The following is a 17,624-nucleotide window of genomic DNA, read 5'->3' on the forward strand; positions in this document are numbered from 1 at the left end:
GCTGGGCATTCATATGGAAAGATTAAAATTTGATCCATGGCAAAACGTTGCCGTTTCTGCCAGCAAGAATTCTGAATTTGCCCCAGACGCAGAAAATGGATTTCTCACAGTGAAATGAGAGTCCTGTTTGTGAAAAAGGTCTTTTGTATTTCCTCTTGCTCTCTCCTCCCCCACCTAGTAAAAAGAAAAATGCAAGATGAGCCTAGAAGAGATTTCCCAACGAGTTCCTATTATGTACAAGTGTTCGCAGAGTTGATGGCTCTGGTAGTTATAGTCTGCATTGCAATTTCACTTCTAGGGAAACTGTCTGATTCTGTTTTAAGTTACACCGGTGCAAAACCAGAGTAAGCTCACTGATTTTAGGGATGAAATTCTGGACACAACCAGGTCTCAGAGCAGAACTATATCCAGGGCAGCAGGTTTTCCCCCTAGCAATAATAATCAAAGCAAGGAGGAACATAATACATCCCCAACAAGTAAATGGTCACAGGTTGCTTGTTAAACAGTTCAGATAGCACTATCACATTCGCAGGTGCTTAAATCTTTGTGCTGTTTGAGAGGAAAGATGGTCTAGTGGTTAGGACACTAGTCTTGCAGATGGAAAACCTGCATTCAGTTTCCTGCTCTGCCACAGACATCCTTGTGATCTTGGGAAAGTCACTCAGTCTCTCCGTGCCTCAGCTCCCCATCTGTGCCCTGGGGATAAGAGCATTGCCCTGCCTCAGAGGGGTGTGGTGAGGATAAGTATATTACAGACTGTGAAGTGCTTTGAGGTCCACGGATGAAAAGGGCTATGTAAGAGCTAGGCATTTTTATTATTTGTTGCTCTATTTTCTCTTCTTCACTGCATTTTGTCTGAGTTTCCCCTTCTGTAAAATGGAGATAATAAATCTTAGCCTCCTTATAAAAGTACTTTGCACTTAATTGGAGAGGTTTTTTTATCCCTTGATCCTCAGTATTATTGTCATTTAAATTGAACTAAAGTGGTGCAGATAGGTTTTATTTGTTCATACCAGTTCACTTACCCCTAATAAGAGCTTTCCTCTCTATAGTTTACCGGTATTACTGGCTATGGAATTTCTATGATCCTGTTCGTATATTTAATTGCCTTCACATTTCGAAAGCGATGCAACAGCTGTGATTTTTGGTCGTTTATCCTCATAGCTGTAAGCAAATGGCTAGATTATGTACCGCATGCTATAAAGTTTATGAAACTGTATTTCAAGCTTTTGAGCGTTCAGGTGATGATATAGAAGTGGAAACACTCTGTGCAGCTCCAGGAAATAGAAAATGACAGTCATCTTATGACAAGGACAGCTCTGTACCTTTAACTATGATGCATTATTCACATCATTTTCTTCTTTAATATCCTCTCCAATCCTTTCTAGTTTCAAGTGGTTTGTGGTCCCCTACCCAGAATTCCCAACTGTCTCTTGCTCCATGTTTTTTGTGGTTGAAAACTGATTCTCCCCCCCCCCCCCCCCCCCCCCCCCGGCCCGAATATTTTGCACAGGGTGAAATCTCTATAAGCAAAATCTTTGTTTGTGTGTGTGTTTTTCCAAATGGAAATACAAAGTATTGTTGTTGTGACCACCTTTGTCTGTTAAAAAATCTCTCTTCGTCTGGATCTTGTAAACCACAATCCAAATAACAGCAACAAAAATCCCCCACAGAGTTGGCCTTGGGGAAACTGTACCACGCAGGATCCTAACTGACTATTTCAGAGGCTCGGAGCTGCCTCATGAACAGATTTCTTTCCTAAATAGGGCTGGCTCAAAATTCTCCGCCTAAACTGCTTTTTGATGGAAAGTTGGTGCTTTTTGTGTGAAAAGGGTCTGCTTTACAGGGAACTTCTATTTTTTGTAGCAGATAATGACCGACACATTTCATAAGAGACAGTTTTATATCTTGAATTAAGCCTGAAAATCAAAAAGCTTTGGTTAAAACCTGAAATATTTTGATTCTGAAATGCTGCTGCGGTGCCTCATACTTCCATTCTCCTTATGGTCCAGGCTCCCTGGTCAGACTTCAGCTCCTATGATGCACCATGGCCATGTGAGCCACCTCCCCTAGCCGAGAGGGGAGACCTCGCTATATGATGGGAGATGTAGTCTGACCAGGGAGCCCAATCTATAGAAGAGAATGGGAGCATGAGGCACCTGAACTATGACTCCCAGGGGGCATTTCAGAATCAGAATATTTTAATTTTTTTGCTGAAAACTTGAAACTTTCCCCAGAGCGGGGGGAAAAAAAAAATTCTGACCAGATCTAGACTTGAGACATCCTTCTATGGTTGGTCTGCAGACTACTGAGTTGTAGCAGAATACACCTCAACTCTTTTGGTGCCTCTTGCAACCTAAATAAACTTTCCAGAGACACCCTTGTAAGGATTTCGTGTACTGCCAAGGCTAGAGGTGAGGTGCAAAGGCCCTAGAGAAGATCTTTGGTTTGTACATCCTGCAGTTCTGGATCTAAAAAGGTTCAAACATCATGTCATTTTTCTACAAGGTTGGGAAAAGGATCCCCAAGTGATGATGTTGTTTACAAATATCTGCATAGTCACTCTGAACTCTCTAAAAGCCTCATGGTAAAAATAAATAAATAAATACATCAGCAAGCTAAGATGTTCACTGCCTCCATGCTAATTATGCTGCAACTTAATGGAAGGGTCTTTCCCAGTATTTTATCTACCAGAATATGCCAATGTATGCAGTGCTGCCAACGCCTTTGATTTTCATTGGAAGTTTCATAATATTTGGTGTGTTTTCTTAAAGTCCCAGCTCCTGGAGTCATGTGATCACATGAGACTGTTTGTTTTAATTCAAAATAAATGTGTAACACTCACTGTTGTGGAGAAAAGGTTGAAGTGTGACACACACACACCCCAAGCTCAAAAAACAGAAGGCAAATAAAAAGAATCCAATTTTTAAAAAGTTCTTGATTATTTTTTAGGACCTGACTCATGATTTTGGAATGTGTCGGATTAGCAGTACGGCTTCTGACAAATAGGTATTGGGGGTAAAAACTAAGGATGCTCTAGAGGGCAGTGGAGTGACAGAAATGTTCTTTTCTCCCAAACACCAACTCTAACCCATTACCCTGAGTCCTTCCCATCAACCTTTCTCATATTTGTGTTTTGTATTTAGTATTCAGCATCTAATAAGTAAGTTGTGTGGTATTCACCATATAACCCAAAATGTAGTGTCATCCAATTCTTGGCAACAGTGAGCAAAGATTACTTTTTTTAATCTAGTATAAGTTACTTTCTTGCATCTTTTTAGGTAACGCTCCTTATCTTCATTATTGATACCATCATGCGGATCGCTTCCATAGAGACAATTTTCCATTATTTCTTGTCCATTTTGATTCCTGTGTATCCATTAATAGATGTTGTGATCCGGTCTCAGAAGGTAAACTATTGTACTATATCACGAAGAAACTAGATGCATAACTGGCTAAGTTTTTTAGAAAAACAAAACAAACCTCATGGTTTCTCCATGGGAAGCTGGCAGTAACACCCTGGCAAAGAGCTTTGTGGTTTCTCTAAGGCAGAGGTTCTCAAACTGTGGTCCTCGAGCTCCATTCAGGTGGTCCACGGATAGTTCCCTCTAAGGTGCATGCCTGGGCAGCCACACACAAGAGAATGAAGGGCCACCAGCCTAATTAGTGAAGCCGCGTAGGTGTGGCTCCGCTAATTAGCTGCCTGGACCCTGGAGAAGATGCACATTTAAAGTGAGGTGGTGCCCTTGCGGGAAATAGGGGATAGGTGGGAGGAGGCAGCGGGTGAGAAGAGGGTGTGGGGGAAATTTGTGTGGCGGCCAGAGAAAGAGGTGACTTTCCCCAGGTCCAGGGCTGTGGCTGCAGGGAAGAGACGGCCCTCCTTCCCAGCCTCAGCGATGTGGCTGCTGTGGTGAGGGAGATACTCCCCTCCTTCCCAGCCCCAGCTCGGGGGCTGCCGCGGTGGGGGAGAGAGGGCACATCCATCGCATCAGAAAGGTACTGATATTAAAATGAGTTGTGTGCTTTTATATGTAGAACAAAAAAAGTTAATTATTATTAAGGGGTTTTTTGATATAGCGCTTTTACCCAAAGTGCTGTACAATAGTTAGCTAATGGTACAAACAACATTTGGAAAGATCATTAAGTAGTCCGCCGACACCCTCAGCAATTTTCAAGTGGTTCGCGGGAAAAAAAAAAGTTTGAGAACCACTGCTCTAAGGGGTTGGATTTTGAAAATTGCTTTGTGCAATCCTTATTGTTCCCACTTCTCCCCAGAGGTGCTCGGGAGATAAAATTCTTGCATCTGACAGAGCTATTAGTCTTAGAGAGAAGAGTCTGAAGATATCTGTATTTGAGGGTGTAACTATTTCCTAGTATTAGGACACCCAGATTCCAGCATCTATATTTGCCCTTTGCTAATGGAAGGATTTTGAGTAAAATGACAGAAATGTTCACATACTTCTGAAATATTTACTGACGTGTGTCTTCATTCTTTTAAAACTAGATAGTATTATATTAAAACTTTATGTATTTTTTTTTCCACCCACAGATTTTTTTAGAATACGAGGCTTTCAGTTTTACTGGCAATTGGAGCGACATATTCGTATCTGTCTTTGCAGTAAGAAACAATTTTAATATTGCATTATTATTTTGCAGAGGACACACATTCTAATGTGGTGACTATATATTGCATTTGTGTAATTCCCCGCGGCTAGCAAAACATACATAATGTGACAGATGTTTCACGGTCATATCTGTTGGACTGAGATGGAGAGTTTTCCAATGTAGCCTAATGTTCATTGGCAGGAGAAGTTAGTCCATAAACCCAGGACCTCGTCTGTCACCTTATTAGAGAAGGCTGGACTGTTTGAGGCTTTTTACCTATAAGAAAGTGGGACAAGAATATCAGACTCATTCCATACAGAATAGAACTTTGCCTGGATTTGAGGAGGCAGTTGACAGACTGCTGGCCAGCACCCAATTACTCAGAAATAATAATAGTGCTCGCCTGAAACAGGCGAGGGAAAACAAAATAAGCCCCAGATCATGCAGTGAGCTCAGCCTTACCTTTTGCCTTTGTGCTTATGCATTAACATGTGATTTCTCTGCTAGTGTAATCTGTCATTACCTGTCATTTTATGCATTAGTATTAGTTAATACAAATATGAACTTCTTATACAATTTTACATGCTGTAGACTCCAACAGGGTCCATAAAATTCAACCCAAGTCTGAAGACTATGTCTACATGGACTAGGCTCTTATATGGGGGAAAATGTAGTAAATGGTAATATTTTGCTCCATTATTACCACCAGTTGTGCTCCAGCGGTGGCAGCAATGGTGAGAAAGCTAGTTGAGACAAGGTGACAGTAATTACTAACATTATACCCTCATGTTGTCTAGGCCTGCTCTGAGTTGAGTTCAATGTCATGAAGGCTAAAACACTGGCAACTGACCTATGCCAGTTCCACCACCATTGCTACCAGTAATGGGAAGCATTAGAGGAGAAAACCAAGGATACGCACAGCTAAATAACGGGAAGATAATACTTTAATATGGACTATTAAAATGGAAACATTTTCATTTAATTGTTCTTTAGATCGTATCAGACGTAGCCTTATAGTTGGGGCCCTGCCAGCCCCAGGGCAAGAGCGTTTTATTTTGGCATTTATACATGAAGATTTGGGAGATGCTCAGATTCTGTGCAAGTGGGGACAGAGAAGTACATATGATGGATCCATAAGAGGAATAAAGAAGTGAGGCAGAACAGGCTGCCAGAGTGATCAATATGGGATAAATACCCACCTAGATTAAATAAGAGGCAGACACAGGGAGAACTGAATTAAACTCTTCTATTATCTCTCACATTAGAATCTTAATAAAGTGAACCTAACATTCACCTAACATTAAGTTAACATTAAATAGCCAGTTAGCAGCTCAGGAGGTAACTAGTACATGAGGAGAAGCCAATGCCTCTTTTAAGGCACTTTACCTCAACTGTAATTAAAATATATCAAATACAACGTTGCTATTTTCATTCATACAATGCTGACTATTTCTTCTTTTTTTCAGCCTTACCTCCACTGTGCAGTTTTCATTTTTCTTCTTCGATGGCTGGAGGTGAAATATGGAAGAGCAGTTATGAGAGAGGATCCGATTTTTAGGTTTGTGCCCACACATGCCCTTCCATGAGCACATGTGTGCCCCCACACAGCACCTACGCTCGCTCTTTTCTTGACAATACATTTTTCCACAGAAAAAGTTGATATTTTCAATTTTTCACAAAACACTTAGCAACTTTGATATTTTTAAAAATCCATGCATAGTTTCCATAGGGTTCCACATGATACATTCTCCCCTCCCAAGTATTCTTGCTAGAAAAATGGGAAATCACAATGTTGTTGTTTATTTGTATTGTCATGCCTGCAAGTCGCAGTCATGGACCATGTACTAGGCACAATACAAACACAAAACAAAAATATAGTCCCTGCCCCAAGGAGAAATGGTGTTAAGTTTGCAAAACCACATATTCAAAGGTTAGGAAAATCCAGTAAATAGATTGCAGGTGCACTTTGATACCATCTTTATCTACAGGATCCTGTACTATTTGTTCTTAACAAACCCTGCCTCATACAGGGCACAGAATGGACAGTGAATAAGACAAAGGACTATAAGAAGAGAGAGGTTGTTCTCTTGTATTTCGGCCATTGGTCTGGGACACACAAGTGCTGGGTTCTATTCCTGGCTCCTCCACAGACATACTATATGACTGATGTTGGTCAAGGCTGTCATAATCCATATGCAACAAGAGGGCTGAATTAAGTTTGTATGGGCAACCTTAATTCTGGTATTTCTTAACTTTTTGTGTGCTTGACTTTCCAAATAGCAAATAATAAAAAGCAGAAGTGTTGAACCAAACAGCCATTCGGTCTTGCTCTACTCATAATACATCAATTGTGAACTAGGACAAAGGATATAATGCTGAGTTTGCCTCCTTTGATCGGTAGAATTCCCCCGAGGAAAGAGAACAACCATCAAAATCCTGAAGAACCAGAAGAAGAAGATGAAGATGTGCAAGCTGAAAGGGCAAGAGTTGGGGAAGCAATGGCTTCTGAAAATCAGGAAGAGGTAAAACTTCAAGTTGCCCTTTTCTGTCTGTCTCTTTACTCTTCCCAAATTACCCACTGGGGAAAAAATAAACATCAATATGGAAATCCAATGTTTCTCCCCTTATATTCTTCTACTGTAAGTAGAAATTGGCTTTCCAAGTGGCATTAACAGATATCATCAGAACTGAGAATACAATTTTTAAATAGAATGTCATTCTCTTTTGTTCTCGGGCAATCTAAAATGAGTGCTCTTTGGAATAAGGATTGTGACCTCTTCTCTTTCAATGTCAAGCACGTTTGTTTTTTTTTAGTTTAACTAATAATTAATAATACAGCCTGCATAATAGCTAACCTGAATGGGCAGGAAAGATGGCCCAGTGGAAAGGGCATTAGCCTGGGACACAGAAACCAGTTCAGTTTCCTGCTGTGACACAGACTTCCTCTGTGACCTTAACTGTAAAATGGAGAGAACAGTACTTTCCTATAAAACAGTAAAGAGGTGCTGTGTGCAGAGTGTGAGGCACATGGATACTATGGTAATGGTAGCCATATAGTTACCTAAAACAGTAAAAAGCTATATGGGATTAACATGACTGTCTAGTAGATTTCACCACTGTCGAACTTTTATCTCCCCTCTTCGCAATGAAAATTCAACACATTTCAGCAGCAACAAAATAGTCAAAGGAAGTGTTCTGAATAAAACCTGTATACAGCAGCCACACACGACAGTGAGAACAACCAGACTGTCTTTGATAGTGGGAGGGATTTGTTCTTTATAAATTCTCTCTCATTTCCCTCCTTTCCTAGAAACCAATTATCATGGTCAACGATCTGCGCAAGGAATATAAAGACAAGAGAGCCAGTTCGGTTTTTAAGAAAAGGAAGAAAGTGGCCACTAAAAATGTCTCTTTTTGTGTGAAAAAAGGTTAGAACCCAGGAGTATTTTACTATAATAATTCTGATGATTGTCTGATTTGAAGGTTACATATGTAGACCACTCACTCACTGGAACGTCTCAGTTCTAGACAGCCCTCCTGGAATTTTTAATGAATGTTATTTGATCACTGGTATGAGCAAAAGATTTCTCGTTTGTTTGTTTGTTTGTTCTTTCGTGGTGAAGATGCCTGACATTCTGTCTTACTAAAAATTGATGCGTATTCATTCTAGGAGAGGTATTCGGACTATTGGGACCCAACGGAGCTGGTAAAAGCACAACCATCAATATGATTACCGGAGAGAGAACACTGACTGCTGGGCAGGTAGGTGAAACGGGTTAGACTTTAAAATACAGGTCAGAATGAAAAACCCACTGCTAATCCTAAACAATACATTAACGGAAACAAAGGCTACTTCTTCAACTGCGGGGGTGGGGGTGGGGGGTGACTTGCAATTCGTGTAAACATACCCACACTGGCTGTACTCTAGCTAGCTTGTGAAAAATAGCAGAGAGAACAACATGTCACATGCTTCATAGAATCATAGAATCTCAGGGTTGGAAGGGACCTCAGGAGGTCATCTAGTCCGACCCCCTGCTCAAAGCAGGACCAATCCCCAATTGAATCATCCCAGCCAGGGCTTTGTCAAGCCTGACCTTAAAAACTTCTAAGGAAGGAGATTCTACCACCTCCCTAGGTAACACATTCCAGTGTTTCACCACCCTCTTGGTGAAAAAGTTTTTCCTAATATCCAACTTAAACCTCCCCCACTGCAACTTGACAAATAGCCTGAGTACAGTTAGTGGGGGGTACATCTCCACAAGCTGCAAGTCTCACCCAGGCTCCGATGTAGCTGTAGAATCATAGAATATTAGGGTTGGAAGAGACCTCAGGAGGTCATCTAGTCCAACCCCCTGCTCAAAGCAGGACCCAAAAGGATGTTTGGAATCTAGCCCGTAGCCTAGCACGTCATGCTCTGAAAATCGTTAATGAAAATTATCATCAGTCATTGTGACTGACATAAGAACATGTCACTTGCAATAATGAACAAAACGACATTAACACTATTTATGTAGACCAACCAATGCCAGAACACTTGAAATGAAAGCATGCGCTCCATCCATACCCCTAATTATATTTGCCTCAAAATAAATTAAAAGTAAATCATTTCAGGAATGAATCTTGGACTTTCGCTAATGCTGGAAATGGTCTTGTAAGGCTTTTCATTGGCATTTCTCACGGGTCGTTCATATAACAGTACCTAGAACAAACATCTACAGCCATAGACCCTATCGAGCAGGAAAATGACCTACAACCTGTACTCCATGAAACTACTCAGATAAGCAAAGGTTGCAGATCAGTCCCTTGCTCAGTAATTCTCCCTTCATAAAGCCTGAAAAGCCCATAATCGCCCTGTAATTTTAACTCTTCACATTTATCGATCACAAGATTACACAAGTGCAGAATAACAGATTGTTTGTTCAGGTGCTGACAAAGGGGAAAGGTGCCACCGCCTCTCAACTGCAAGAGAGCACAACTGGCTTTCTAGGTCACTGCCCTCAGGAGAGCCCTCTCTGGCCAAACCTTACTGTGCAACAACATCTGGAGGTTTATGCAGCTGTGAAAGGGATGAGGAAAGAAGATGCTGCTGTTACGATCAAACAGTATGTAGTAAAAGGCGTCAAGTTTTCAGTTCATGTTTCATATCTTAGAACTATAAAGCAGAGAGAAAGTAGAATTTTGCTGAAAACCAGACGCTCCACAGTCGAACTGCCCAAGTGTCTTCCTCTGGTGATTTAGCCAAGAAAATAAGCCACCCAGATTTTCTCATTTAGAATAAGTTAGAATTAACATTAGTGTGTGTTAAATGCTGGATGTATCTGTGTCTAAACTTTAGATTGTAATGTCTGGTGCCAAACTGTGAAATTAGGGGGATAATCAATTCTGTACTGTCCACTCTAGGCAAGATGGAGAGGGTTTATAATAGATTGTTGTTGTTAATACTGCTAATAATATGATTCTTATGATTAAGAGAGAGATTCTATCCTGATAGGAACAACTTGTTTGAAAAGCTTCTCTTGTTTAGTTTCTGATGATTTTATTGCTTAAAATAAAAAATTAGCAGACTTTCCAGAAAAATTTTGGACAGGGAAGTAGAACTGAAGGATTCTTGAGATTATGAAAAGACTTCAGAACATGAGTTTTGGAAAGATTCGTGCTCTTCAATGGATCAGCTTCATTGCATGAAAATACACAGTCAGATAAGTTTATGGGCATCTAAGAAAACTGAAACACAGTGACTGCAGTATCCATTTTTTCAGCATCATAGTATAGATCCACAAGAATTCTCCTGTGGAAAAGGGGAAGTAAGCATTTTCTGGGGTTACACATGCCTTTTGCTTAGGAGAAAAGAATAAATGCAAAAAAAAGTCATTTTGCGGAAAGAAACAATGCATCTCCAAAACAAATCCTCTTTAGTGGGTACCATCAGGAAAAGAACTAAGCAGAATGCTAAAACAGAGTGGCCAAAGCTTCACCAGTAGTGATGGAGAAAGGGGAAATGGACACCTCCATTACCAGAGGGGGCAGAGCATTGTGTCATTCAGAGGAGCTGTCAGGGAAGGGCAAACCTCTGGGGGTTCTGCTGAGAAGCCCAAATAATAGGGAATTGCTGGTTGCAGAGGGGGCATCAAGAAGATGTGTATCCCAAGCAAATTCTGTCAGGAGTCCCTACTGAGAAATGAAAACTAACCTCTCCTCTTAGAACCCCTACTCTCTGTGGAAGAGACTTCCTCCCAGGGCCCAGCCGCCCCCAGAAACGGAAGGAACCGAATCCACTCTTACCCGAGGCTGACAGCACAATGGAAAAAGTGTTGAGTTGGGGGAAGAAACCAAATGTTCATTTTACTTCCTTTCTTTCTCCTTCCTCACAGGATAGCAAAGGCTCTGGAACTTCAGGTTCATGTCAACAAAGTGACTAGGAAATTATCTGCTGGGGTAACTCGAAAGGTGAGCGTTTGCATTTTTCTTGGATCAAACCCTGGGACGAATTTTGCTCCTTGTTCTTCAGTGTTGAAACTGGAATAACTCCACTAAGCTAGTGGAGTCCTTTTTGCATTTGCATTGATATAAATGAGAGCAGAATCCAACCCTTCATGTTCTAAAATGAATTTTTGTTTCAAATGTACAGTAGTAAAATCTCTGTTTGGGTGTAAACATATTGTAGTTATGGCTGGTAAATTATCTCCAGAAAATAGCTGGCATATTTCTGAAACGTCCATAGTGTGAATGAAAAATTGTATTGGTAAAGAGAGGGGCTAGTTCTGTTTCCGGTTACATGGATGAGATTCTCATTGCTTCCCCTGTGACGGTGGGGCCCAAACACGCATTTTGTGCTGTCTCACTTCAAAGGGAGTTACGTCCATGTAACATAGTACAGAATATTGCACAGTATGTTTCTCAGATTGTTCAGCTTCTTTAAATCACAAGCATATATGTGTGGAGGGAGGAAATGAAGTCCAAGCCACTCATCTTTTGAAGGTTGACATATTTTTGGTTGGCTCTGAATTAGAGGATTTCAGAGTCCTGCATAGAAATGAATCTTATGCATAATTTTTTTAAAGAAAATGAGTTAATTGCTCTCATTTACACCTGGGCACCACCACTGGCTTTAGTGAAGTAGGCCAGGGAGACAGAACTTAGCTCCCAAAGTCTTTTCTTCATTTTAGGTGTGTTTTGCACTGAGCATGCTGGGTAATCCGACAGTTCTGCTTCTGGATGAACCATCAACTGGAATGGACCCTAAAGGGCAAAGTCACATGTGGTGAGTAATGCCTGAACCAATTACTAGGCCTGTTTTTAAGATCAGAACTAAATCAAAACAGCATAATAAAAATTTAAAGGCCAAGACTTTCGTGATGGGAATTAGGCTTTGGACAGCCAAGCAGATTAGTACCCTTGATGAGTCGCATTCCTTCACAGTTGCATGGGAGGTTGGGTCGGCAGATATATACTCTGTGCCTTCTCTCTCACTGTCTGCGTTAGCAGTGCAGGGACAGCTGCAGCTTAGACTCTAGAATTAATGGTACTCTGTTTTAGTGTCATTGAGAATTCTGGGGGGGCAGGGGGGGAGTTCACATCCCAATCATTTGCAATCTGCAAAAATCAGTTGAGGCTTCAGTTTCAGTTCAGCGGTTGGAGCAAAATATAGGCTGGTATTTATTTTTCTCTGAGCGGGTTCATCCCATCCCTTCTTAGCACCACTGTCCACTTGAATCATAGAATCATAGAATATCAGGGTTGGAAGGGACCTCAGGAGGTCATCTAGTCCAACCCCCTGCTCAAAGCAGGACCAATCCCCAACTAAATCTTGACCCCAACTTGACCGCTGCCTCCTCTGAAACGACACTATCCTAATTCTCACTGGCCAAAGTGAAACACGTTTCAGCTAAAGCAGGTACAAAAAAAGAACTTAACAGCCCCTCCCCACTAAATCAGCACGGTAGCAAACCTTATTTCAGAGCAATCCCTCAATGGATTTTGGTCAAATGGGAAGTTCAAAGTACTTTCATGTAGACGTCAATGTAAAGTTGTTGTTAGGTTTTAATTACATTTCCTTTGTCATTTTGAGGGGGAAATACAATAGAAAAACTTGTCTGGCTCTTCTTCTGAAATAATTTTTGTCTTTCTTTCCAGGAAAGCAATTCGGGCTGCACTGAAGAACAAGGAGCAAGCAGCCATCCTCACAACCCATTACATGGAGGAGGCTGAGGCAGTGTGCGATCGAGTGGCCATCATGGTGTGTGGAAAGCTCCGGTAGGCTGTAACATAGATCGGTCAATAGCAGGATGGACACTATAGAAGTTCTCAGGGAACAGGCAGATGTTATGGAGCCAACCTCATTCGTTACACCCACCAGGACTTAAATTCTCATAGAGTATTTCCTGGAGCGCCCCCGATCCCCCTCACTACCACACTCCCCGCCCCAAACAAGCTATAAAAACAACAGGAGGGGTGAGAATATTTACCAGAGCTCTGTTCTGGACAGCTCCGGCTGAATTTAATCCCTGACATCCACTAAGAGGAGAGGGTCATGGAAGCAGGACTCTTTGTCCACTGCTAAGTATTTCCCACTGTGTTGCTTTCTTTGTCTCCAGGTGCATTGGTGCTGTTCAGTACCTGAAAAGCAAGTTTGGCAAAGGTTACTTACTGGAAATTAAAGTGAAAGACCCAGCACAGGTTGATTGCCTCCATATGGAGATTCTGAAGATCTTCCCGCATGCAGATCGTCAGGAACGGTAACTGCAAAATACATCAGGGTCCTGAACCCCTGCAGAGTTATAGTATATCATTCCCACTGCTGGAGTTTGGCAGCAAATGTCACAGCTTGAACAAAGATCTCTCACTGGGAGAGATTAATGGGTTACACTCCCTAGCTGGCAAGTTGATTAGAGACTGTCGTCGTGTCTGGGCCATGCAATAAGATACGGAAGCTTCTTGTGCTTTCTCCTTCCCTTCTGGCCCCCACACCTGAGCCAGACAGAATTTGACTCAAAGTGGTGTCTACGAGCTAGACACAGGACAATGGATGCAATTTCTTTTCTCCCTCAGGGTTTCTTCTTTGCTGGTTTACAAGATACCAATGCAAGATGCACTGCCTTTGTCCCGGACGTTCTCCAAGCTAGAGGCAGGTAAGAGAGAAACGATCAGCAAAAGGTTAGGATCACTCAAAAAGGACATGTAAAGATGAAACATGCTTTTTTAACTGTATCTTCATTTCTCCACAGCCAAACGAACCTTCAGCCTCGAGGAGTACAGCTTTTCTTTGAACACTTTGGAGCAGGCATGGGATTTCAAAGTTATACGCAACTCCTTGTAAAGGAATTGTAAAGGGAACAAAGAAGGCAGCACAGCACAATGATCAAATTTTGGAAGGGGGAAAAAAAAGGACGTTTATTGGAGAAAGATTCATTTTCAAGATTCTAAAGGGAATAATTGTAGCAGTGAGAGTCAGATGGTGGCCCAGCCTGCAGAGCCATGAAGGGGAGTAAAAGGGCAGAGGTTGCCTTCCTGTTCCCTTGCACTGGTATCCACATCATGGGTAGCTGTATAGTGAGCAAAGCTGCCTCTGCAAGCCACCGCTCCCTGGGGCTCCGCTCCCGCTAAGGGCTGGTCAGCACAGCTATGTTGGTGCACTTAAGGGATAGCAGATATAAGGCTGGTGCAGGGGACCTCCACCTGCTGGAGCAGGGAGAAACAGGCAGACAGATCATGACTGAGTCACAGTCTGCTTTGTGAGCTGCTCATGGAGCAGCACGCCAATGCCTGGCTCAATGCACAGGGCATGAGGCAATGCCATAACTCACTCCTGTGTGACTGAATTAAAAGGGCAAACACCCCTCTGTGGAACATTGCCTTGCAGTTTCTGTAGGGCATCATGGTGTGAACAGTCCCCATAAAGAGCCATCATTAAATTCCAACTTCACAGAGTTTGGCTTGAAATCTGTTTACAGAAACAAACATAGAAGTGAATCAAAATAAATATACCATCTTAGAGAGGACGGTGGTCTTTTCCTAGTGTTGCTCCTGACCTTTGGTGAGCTGGTGAACAGGAAATTAGAGAGCACTTGCTGCTCTGAAGAGAGCTGTATCAGCAGAAAACCTGTTCTCTGTGATGGTCATCTTTTGGGCAATTGCAAACCCATGTTTATGCAAATTTCATAAAAATAGTAACAAATATTTAATGTATTTGTTATCAGTGACAGGAAATAACCAGACTTTTGTTGTTGTCATACATTTCAGGTGTTTTTAGAACTCTCCCGTGAGCAAGAAATGGATAATTTTGATATGGCTTTGGAAGGAACTTTTGAGTGGAAAAGACTTCAGCAGGAAGACCTTTAAAAATGTTCCATTATATTTTAATCAGTATTGATGTGTGTGACTTAATAATGCACATATATGCTATCGTTGCCTCCCACTTATCAGCACAATAAAAATTGAGGCCTGTAGCTTTGCAGCTTCTGTACTTTGGAGAAGGGAATAATTTCTCCTAAATTAGCCCCTCTTTTGAGAAAAGGATATTTTTAAAGGCAAAGCCATTGGGGTCCTCAAGGTGAATTGCTCTGCATACAATAGGTGTTAGAGAAAGTACAGGCCTGCAGCTGTGAAACAGGTCAGTGAACTTGACAGATGGCTTGGGCTGGTTGATATGGATGTGGAAGCATGCTTTGAAGTGAACAGTTAACTAAATATGGATCTGCCTTTTTAGCCAGAGTTTTATTCTGTAGTTAAAAATCATCTTCAGTCTCCGCCATCCAAGTGAGGCTCTGGGTCAGATCTTCAGCTCATGCAAAGCCGCACAGAGCTGTTAATTGAGCGGTGCCCATTTATTCCCACTGAGATTCTGCCTGCCTCGTTTACAGATGTTATATAAACCATGCAGCAAGTGTACAGTGCTTTACATGGGGTAACACAAACAGTAAAACTTTGAACTTGGAAGTAATTGTTTGGTGGGAGTGCTGCAGCTCAAGTGTGAATGGGGATGACGTGTGCATCCGAGCAAGGCTAGTCATGACGCAGAATCCGACTCCTCACACTCTCAAGCCCTTTGCGTGCCTCTCCCTTAGTCTGAAGAGAACAGGGTAGGAATGAGGGCTAAAGCCTCACAAATCCCCTGAGAGGTAAGTATTAGCCCTATGGAGGTTAATGAGGCAAAGAAAGGGTAAGTGACTTGGCCAAGGTCACAGGGTGAGTTAGTGGCAAAGCAGTGACTGGAGCTCAAGTTCCTGTCTCCATTCCTGTGCACTTTCCTCTGAAAGGAAGGGAATAACTGAGAAACACCGTCATCTAGTGCACAGAAAAAAAGGTCAGTTTATAAATAGTGCATCTGTTTTCTTTCTATCTTTAATTATAAAATCTAAGCCATTATAGGGTCATTTATTACGTTTGCCTCATCAGAGAAGAAGCCTGTACGAAGTTGAGCCTTCAGTCATAGGTGGGTGACTTCAAACACACGGCAGTTTAGTCAGTGGAGTAACTAGAAATGAGTCCGCGTCCACAAGAAGATACTTACACTCTGTTTGCTTACAGTATATCACTATCACGAGTCAAACCTGCTGCTTATTGGAGTCTGAACCAGCATCATGTAGGTAGAAAACGTCCTGTTTGTTTCATGGGAACAATTTATTAGCGCCCACTTATTCATTTGCAACAGTTATAGGTATGTAGCAGCCTGCAGATTTAACTGGCTTTTCTTACCACTCTGGCTTTTCTTACCACTCTGTGGATTGAAACATAAAGAAAAGGTGCTGAAACCGCTTATAAAATTCATCCTTTTCCCTAAGTGTTTAAGATAATTTGCTGCATAAATCATCCCAGAACCATCCACCCCTCGCGTTGACTCTGCTCTGTACTATTCTGTTGGCTCTGTTATATAACTATATATTTTATCAGCTTGTGCTTTTAGGTAGGGTTCAGTGACTCTTAACTGTTCAGTGCATTACAATTGTACAGCGCTGCATACCTCGACAGCTTGGTGAGAATACTATCTGCGTAGTCAATACTTCATTATCTTTAAAGGTAGAAAGACATTTAGGCCCAGATTTTTAAGAGCGCTTAGGGGTTTCAGCACTGCATCGCCTAACTAATTTAGGAGCCCATCAGTGGTTTTAAGTTCCTCTGTGCCTAAGTCCCTTCTGAAAATAAGATTTAGGGTCCTAAATTAGTTAGGCGTTGCAATCCTGAGTACTGCAACACCTAAATACCTTTTAAAAATCTGGGCTTTCAGTTCTACCTTGTGGGAGCTCTACAATTCAGACAGTTGGGGCACTTCCCCCCACTCAGAAAAAGGAGAAGATAAAATGATGTTTTAAATCTCTTAATATAAGAGATTACCTTTTCCGGATGGTGGGTTCATTCAGGTCAGCAGTTCTGGAGCACCAGACTGTGTAGTGAAGATGGGCATATTCTAATAGTGGGCTCCAGGGCCCCAATCCCGCCGGGTTCTGAAAGAATCCAGAGAGTTGCTTTGTGCATTCCACTTCCACTGGAATCATAGAAGGTCAGGGTTGGAAGGGACCTCAGGAGGTCATCTAGTCCAACCCCTTGCTCAAAGCAGGACCAACTCCATCTAAATCATCCCAGCCAGGGCTTTGTCAAGCCTGACCTTAAAAACCCTCAAAGGAAGGAGATTCCACCACCTCCCTAGGTAACGCATTCCAGTGCTTCACCACCCTCCTAGTGAAAAAGTTTTTCCTAATATCCAACCTAAACCTCCCCCACTGCAACTTGAGACCATTACTCCTTGTTCTGTCACCTGCTACCACTGAGAACAGTCTTTCAGGTAGTTGAAACCAGCTGTCAAATCCCCCCTCATTCTTCTCTTCTGCAGACTAAACAATCCCAGTTCCCTCAGCCTCGCCTCATGAGTCATGTGTTTCAGTCCCCTAATCATTTTTGTTGCCCTCCGCTGGATGCTTTCCAATTTTTCCACATCCTTCTTGAAGTGTGAGGCCCAAAACTGGACACAATACTCCAGATGAGGCCTCACCAATGTCGAATAGAGGGGAATAATCACATCCCTC

General features: G+C 42.0%; 1 protein-coding gene across 4 annotated transcripts in view; it reads left to right on the forward strand.

The window, feature by feature from the left end:
• Positions 1–15,176, forward strand: part of LOC102930325 (ATP-binding cassette sub-family A member 9) — a 60,027-nt gene extending 44,851 nt beyond the window's left edge. For 2 of the 4 annotated variants that reach the window (XM_037914514.2, XM_043527616.1), the window contains 15 exons: positions 1,053–1,166; positions 3,282–3,410; positions 4,550–4,618; positions 6,072–6,163; positions 7,007–7,127; positions 7,916–8,033; positions 8,276–8,367; positions 9,529–9,707; positions 10,977–11,052; positions 11,772–11,866; positions 12,739–12,858; positions 13,200–13,340; positions 13,654–13,733; positions 13,830–13,885; positions 14,845–15,176. In XM_037914514.2, the coding sequence (XP_037770442.1) occupies positions 1,053–1,166; positions 3,282–3,410; positions 4,550–4,618; positions 6,072–6,163; positions 7,007–7,127; positions 7,916–8,033; positions 8,276–8,367; positions 9,529–9,707; positions 10,977–11,052; positions 11,772–11,866; positions 12,739–12,858; positions 13,200–13,340; positions 13,654–13,733; positions 13,830–13,885; positions 14,845–14,943 (1,581 nt within the window). In that variant the 3' untranslated portion in view covers positions 14,944–15,176. Of the gene's footprint in view, positions 1–1,052; positions 1,167–3,281; positions 3,411–4,549; positions 4,619–6,071; positions 6,164–7,006; positions 7,128–7,915; positions 8,034–8,275; positions 8,368–9,515; positions 9,708–10,976; positions 11,053–11,771; positions 11,867–12,738; positions 12,859–13,199; positions 13,341–13,653; positions 13,734–13,829; positions 13,886–14,844 lie in introns of those variants that run through there. The other 2 variants (XR_006285631.1, XR_006285632.1) reach the window with 2 other exon arrangements.
• Positions 15,177–17,624: the final 2,448 nt, after the last annotated feature.

This window comes from Chelonia mydas, chromosome 14 (assembly GCF_015237465.2).
Source record: "Chelonia mydas isolate rCheMyd1 chromosome 14, rCheMyd1.pri.v2, whole genome shotgun sequence".
Lineage (NCBI taxonomy): Eukaryota > Metazoa > Chordata > Testudines > Cheloniidae > Chelonia > Chelonia mydas.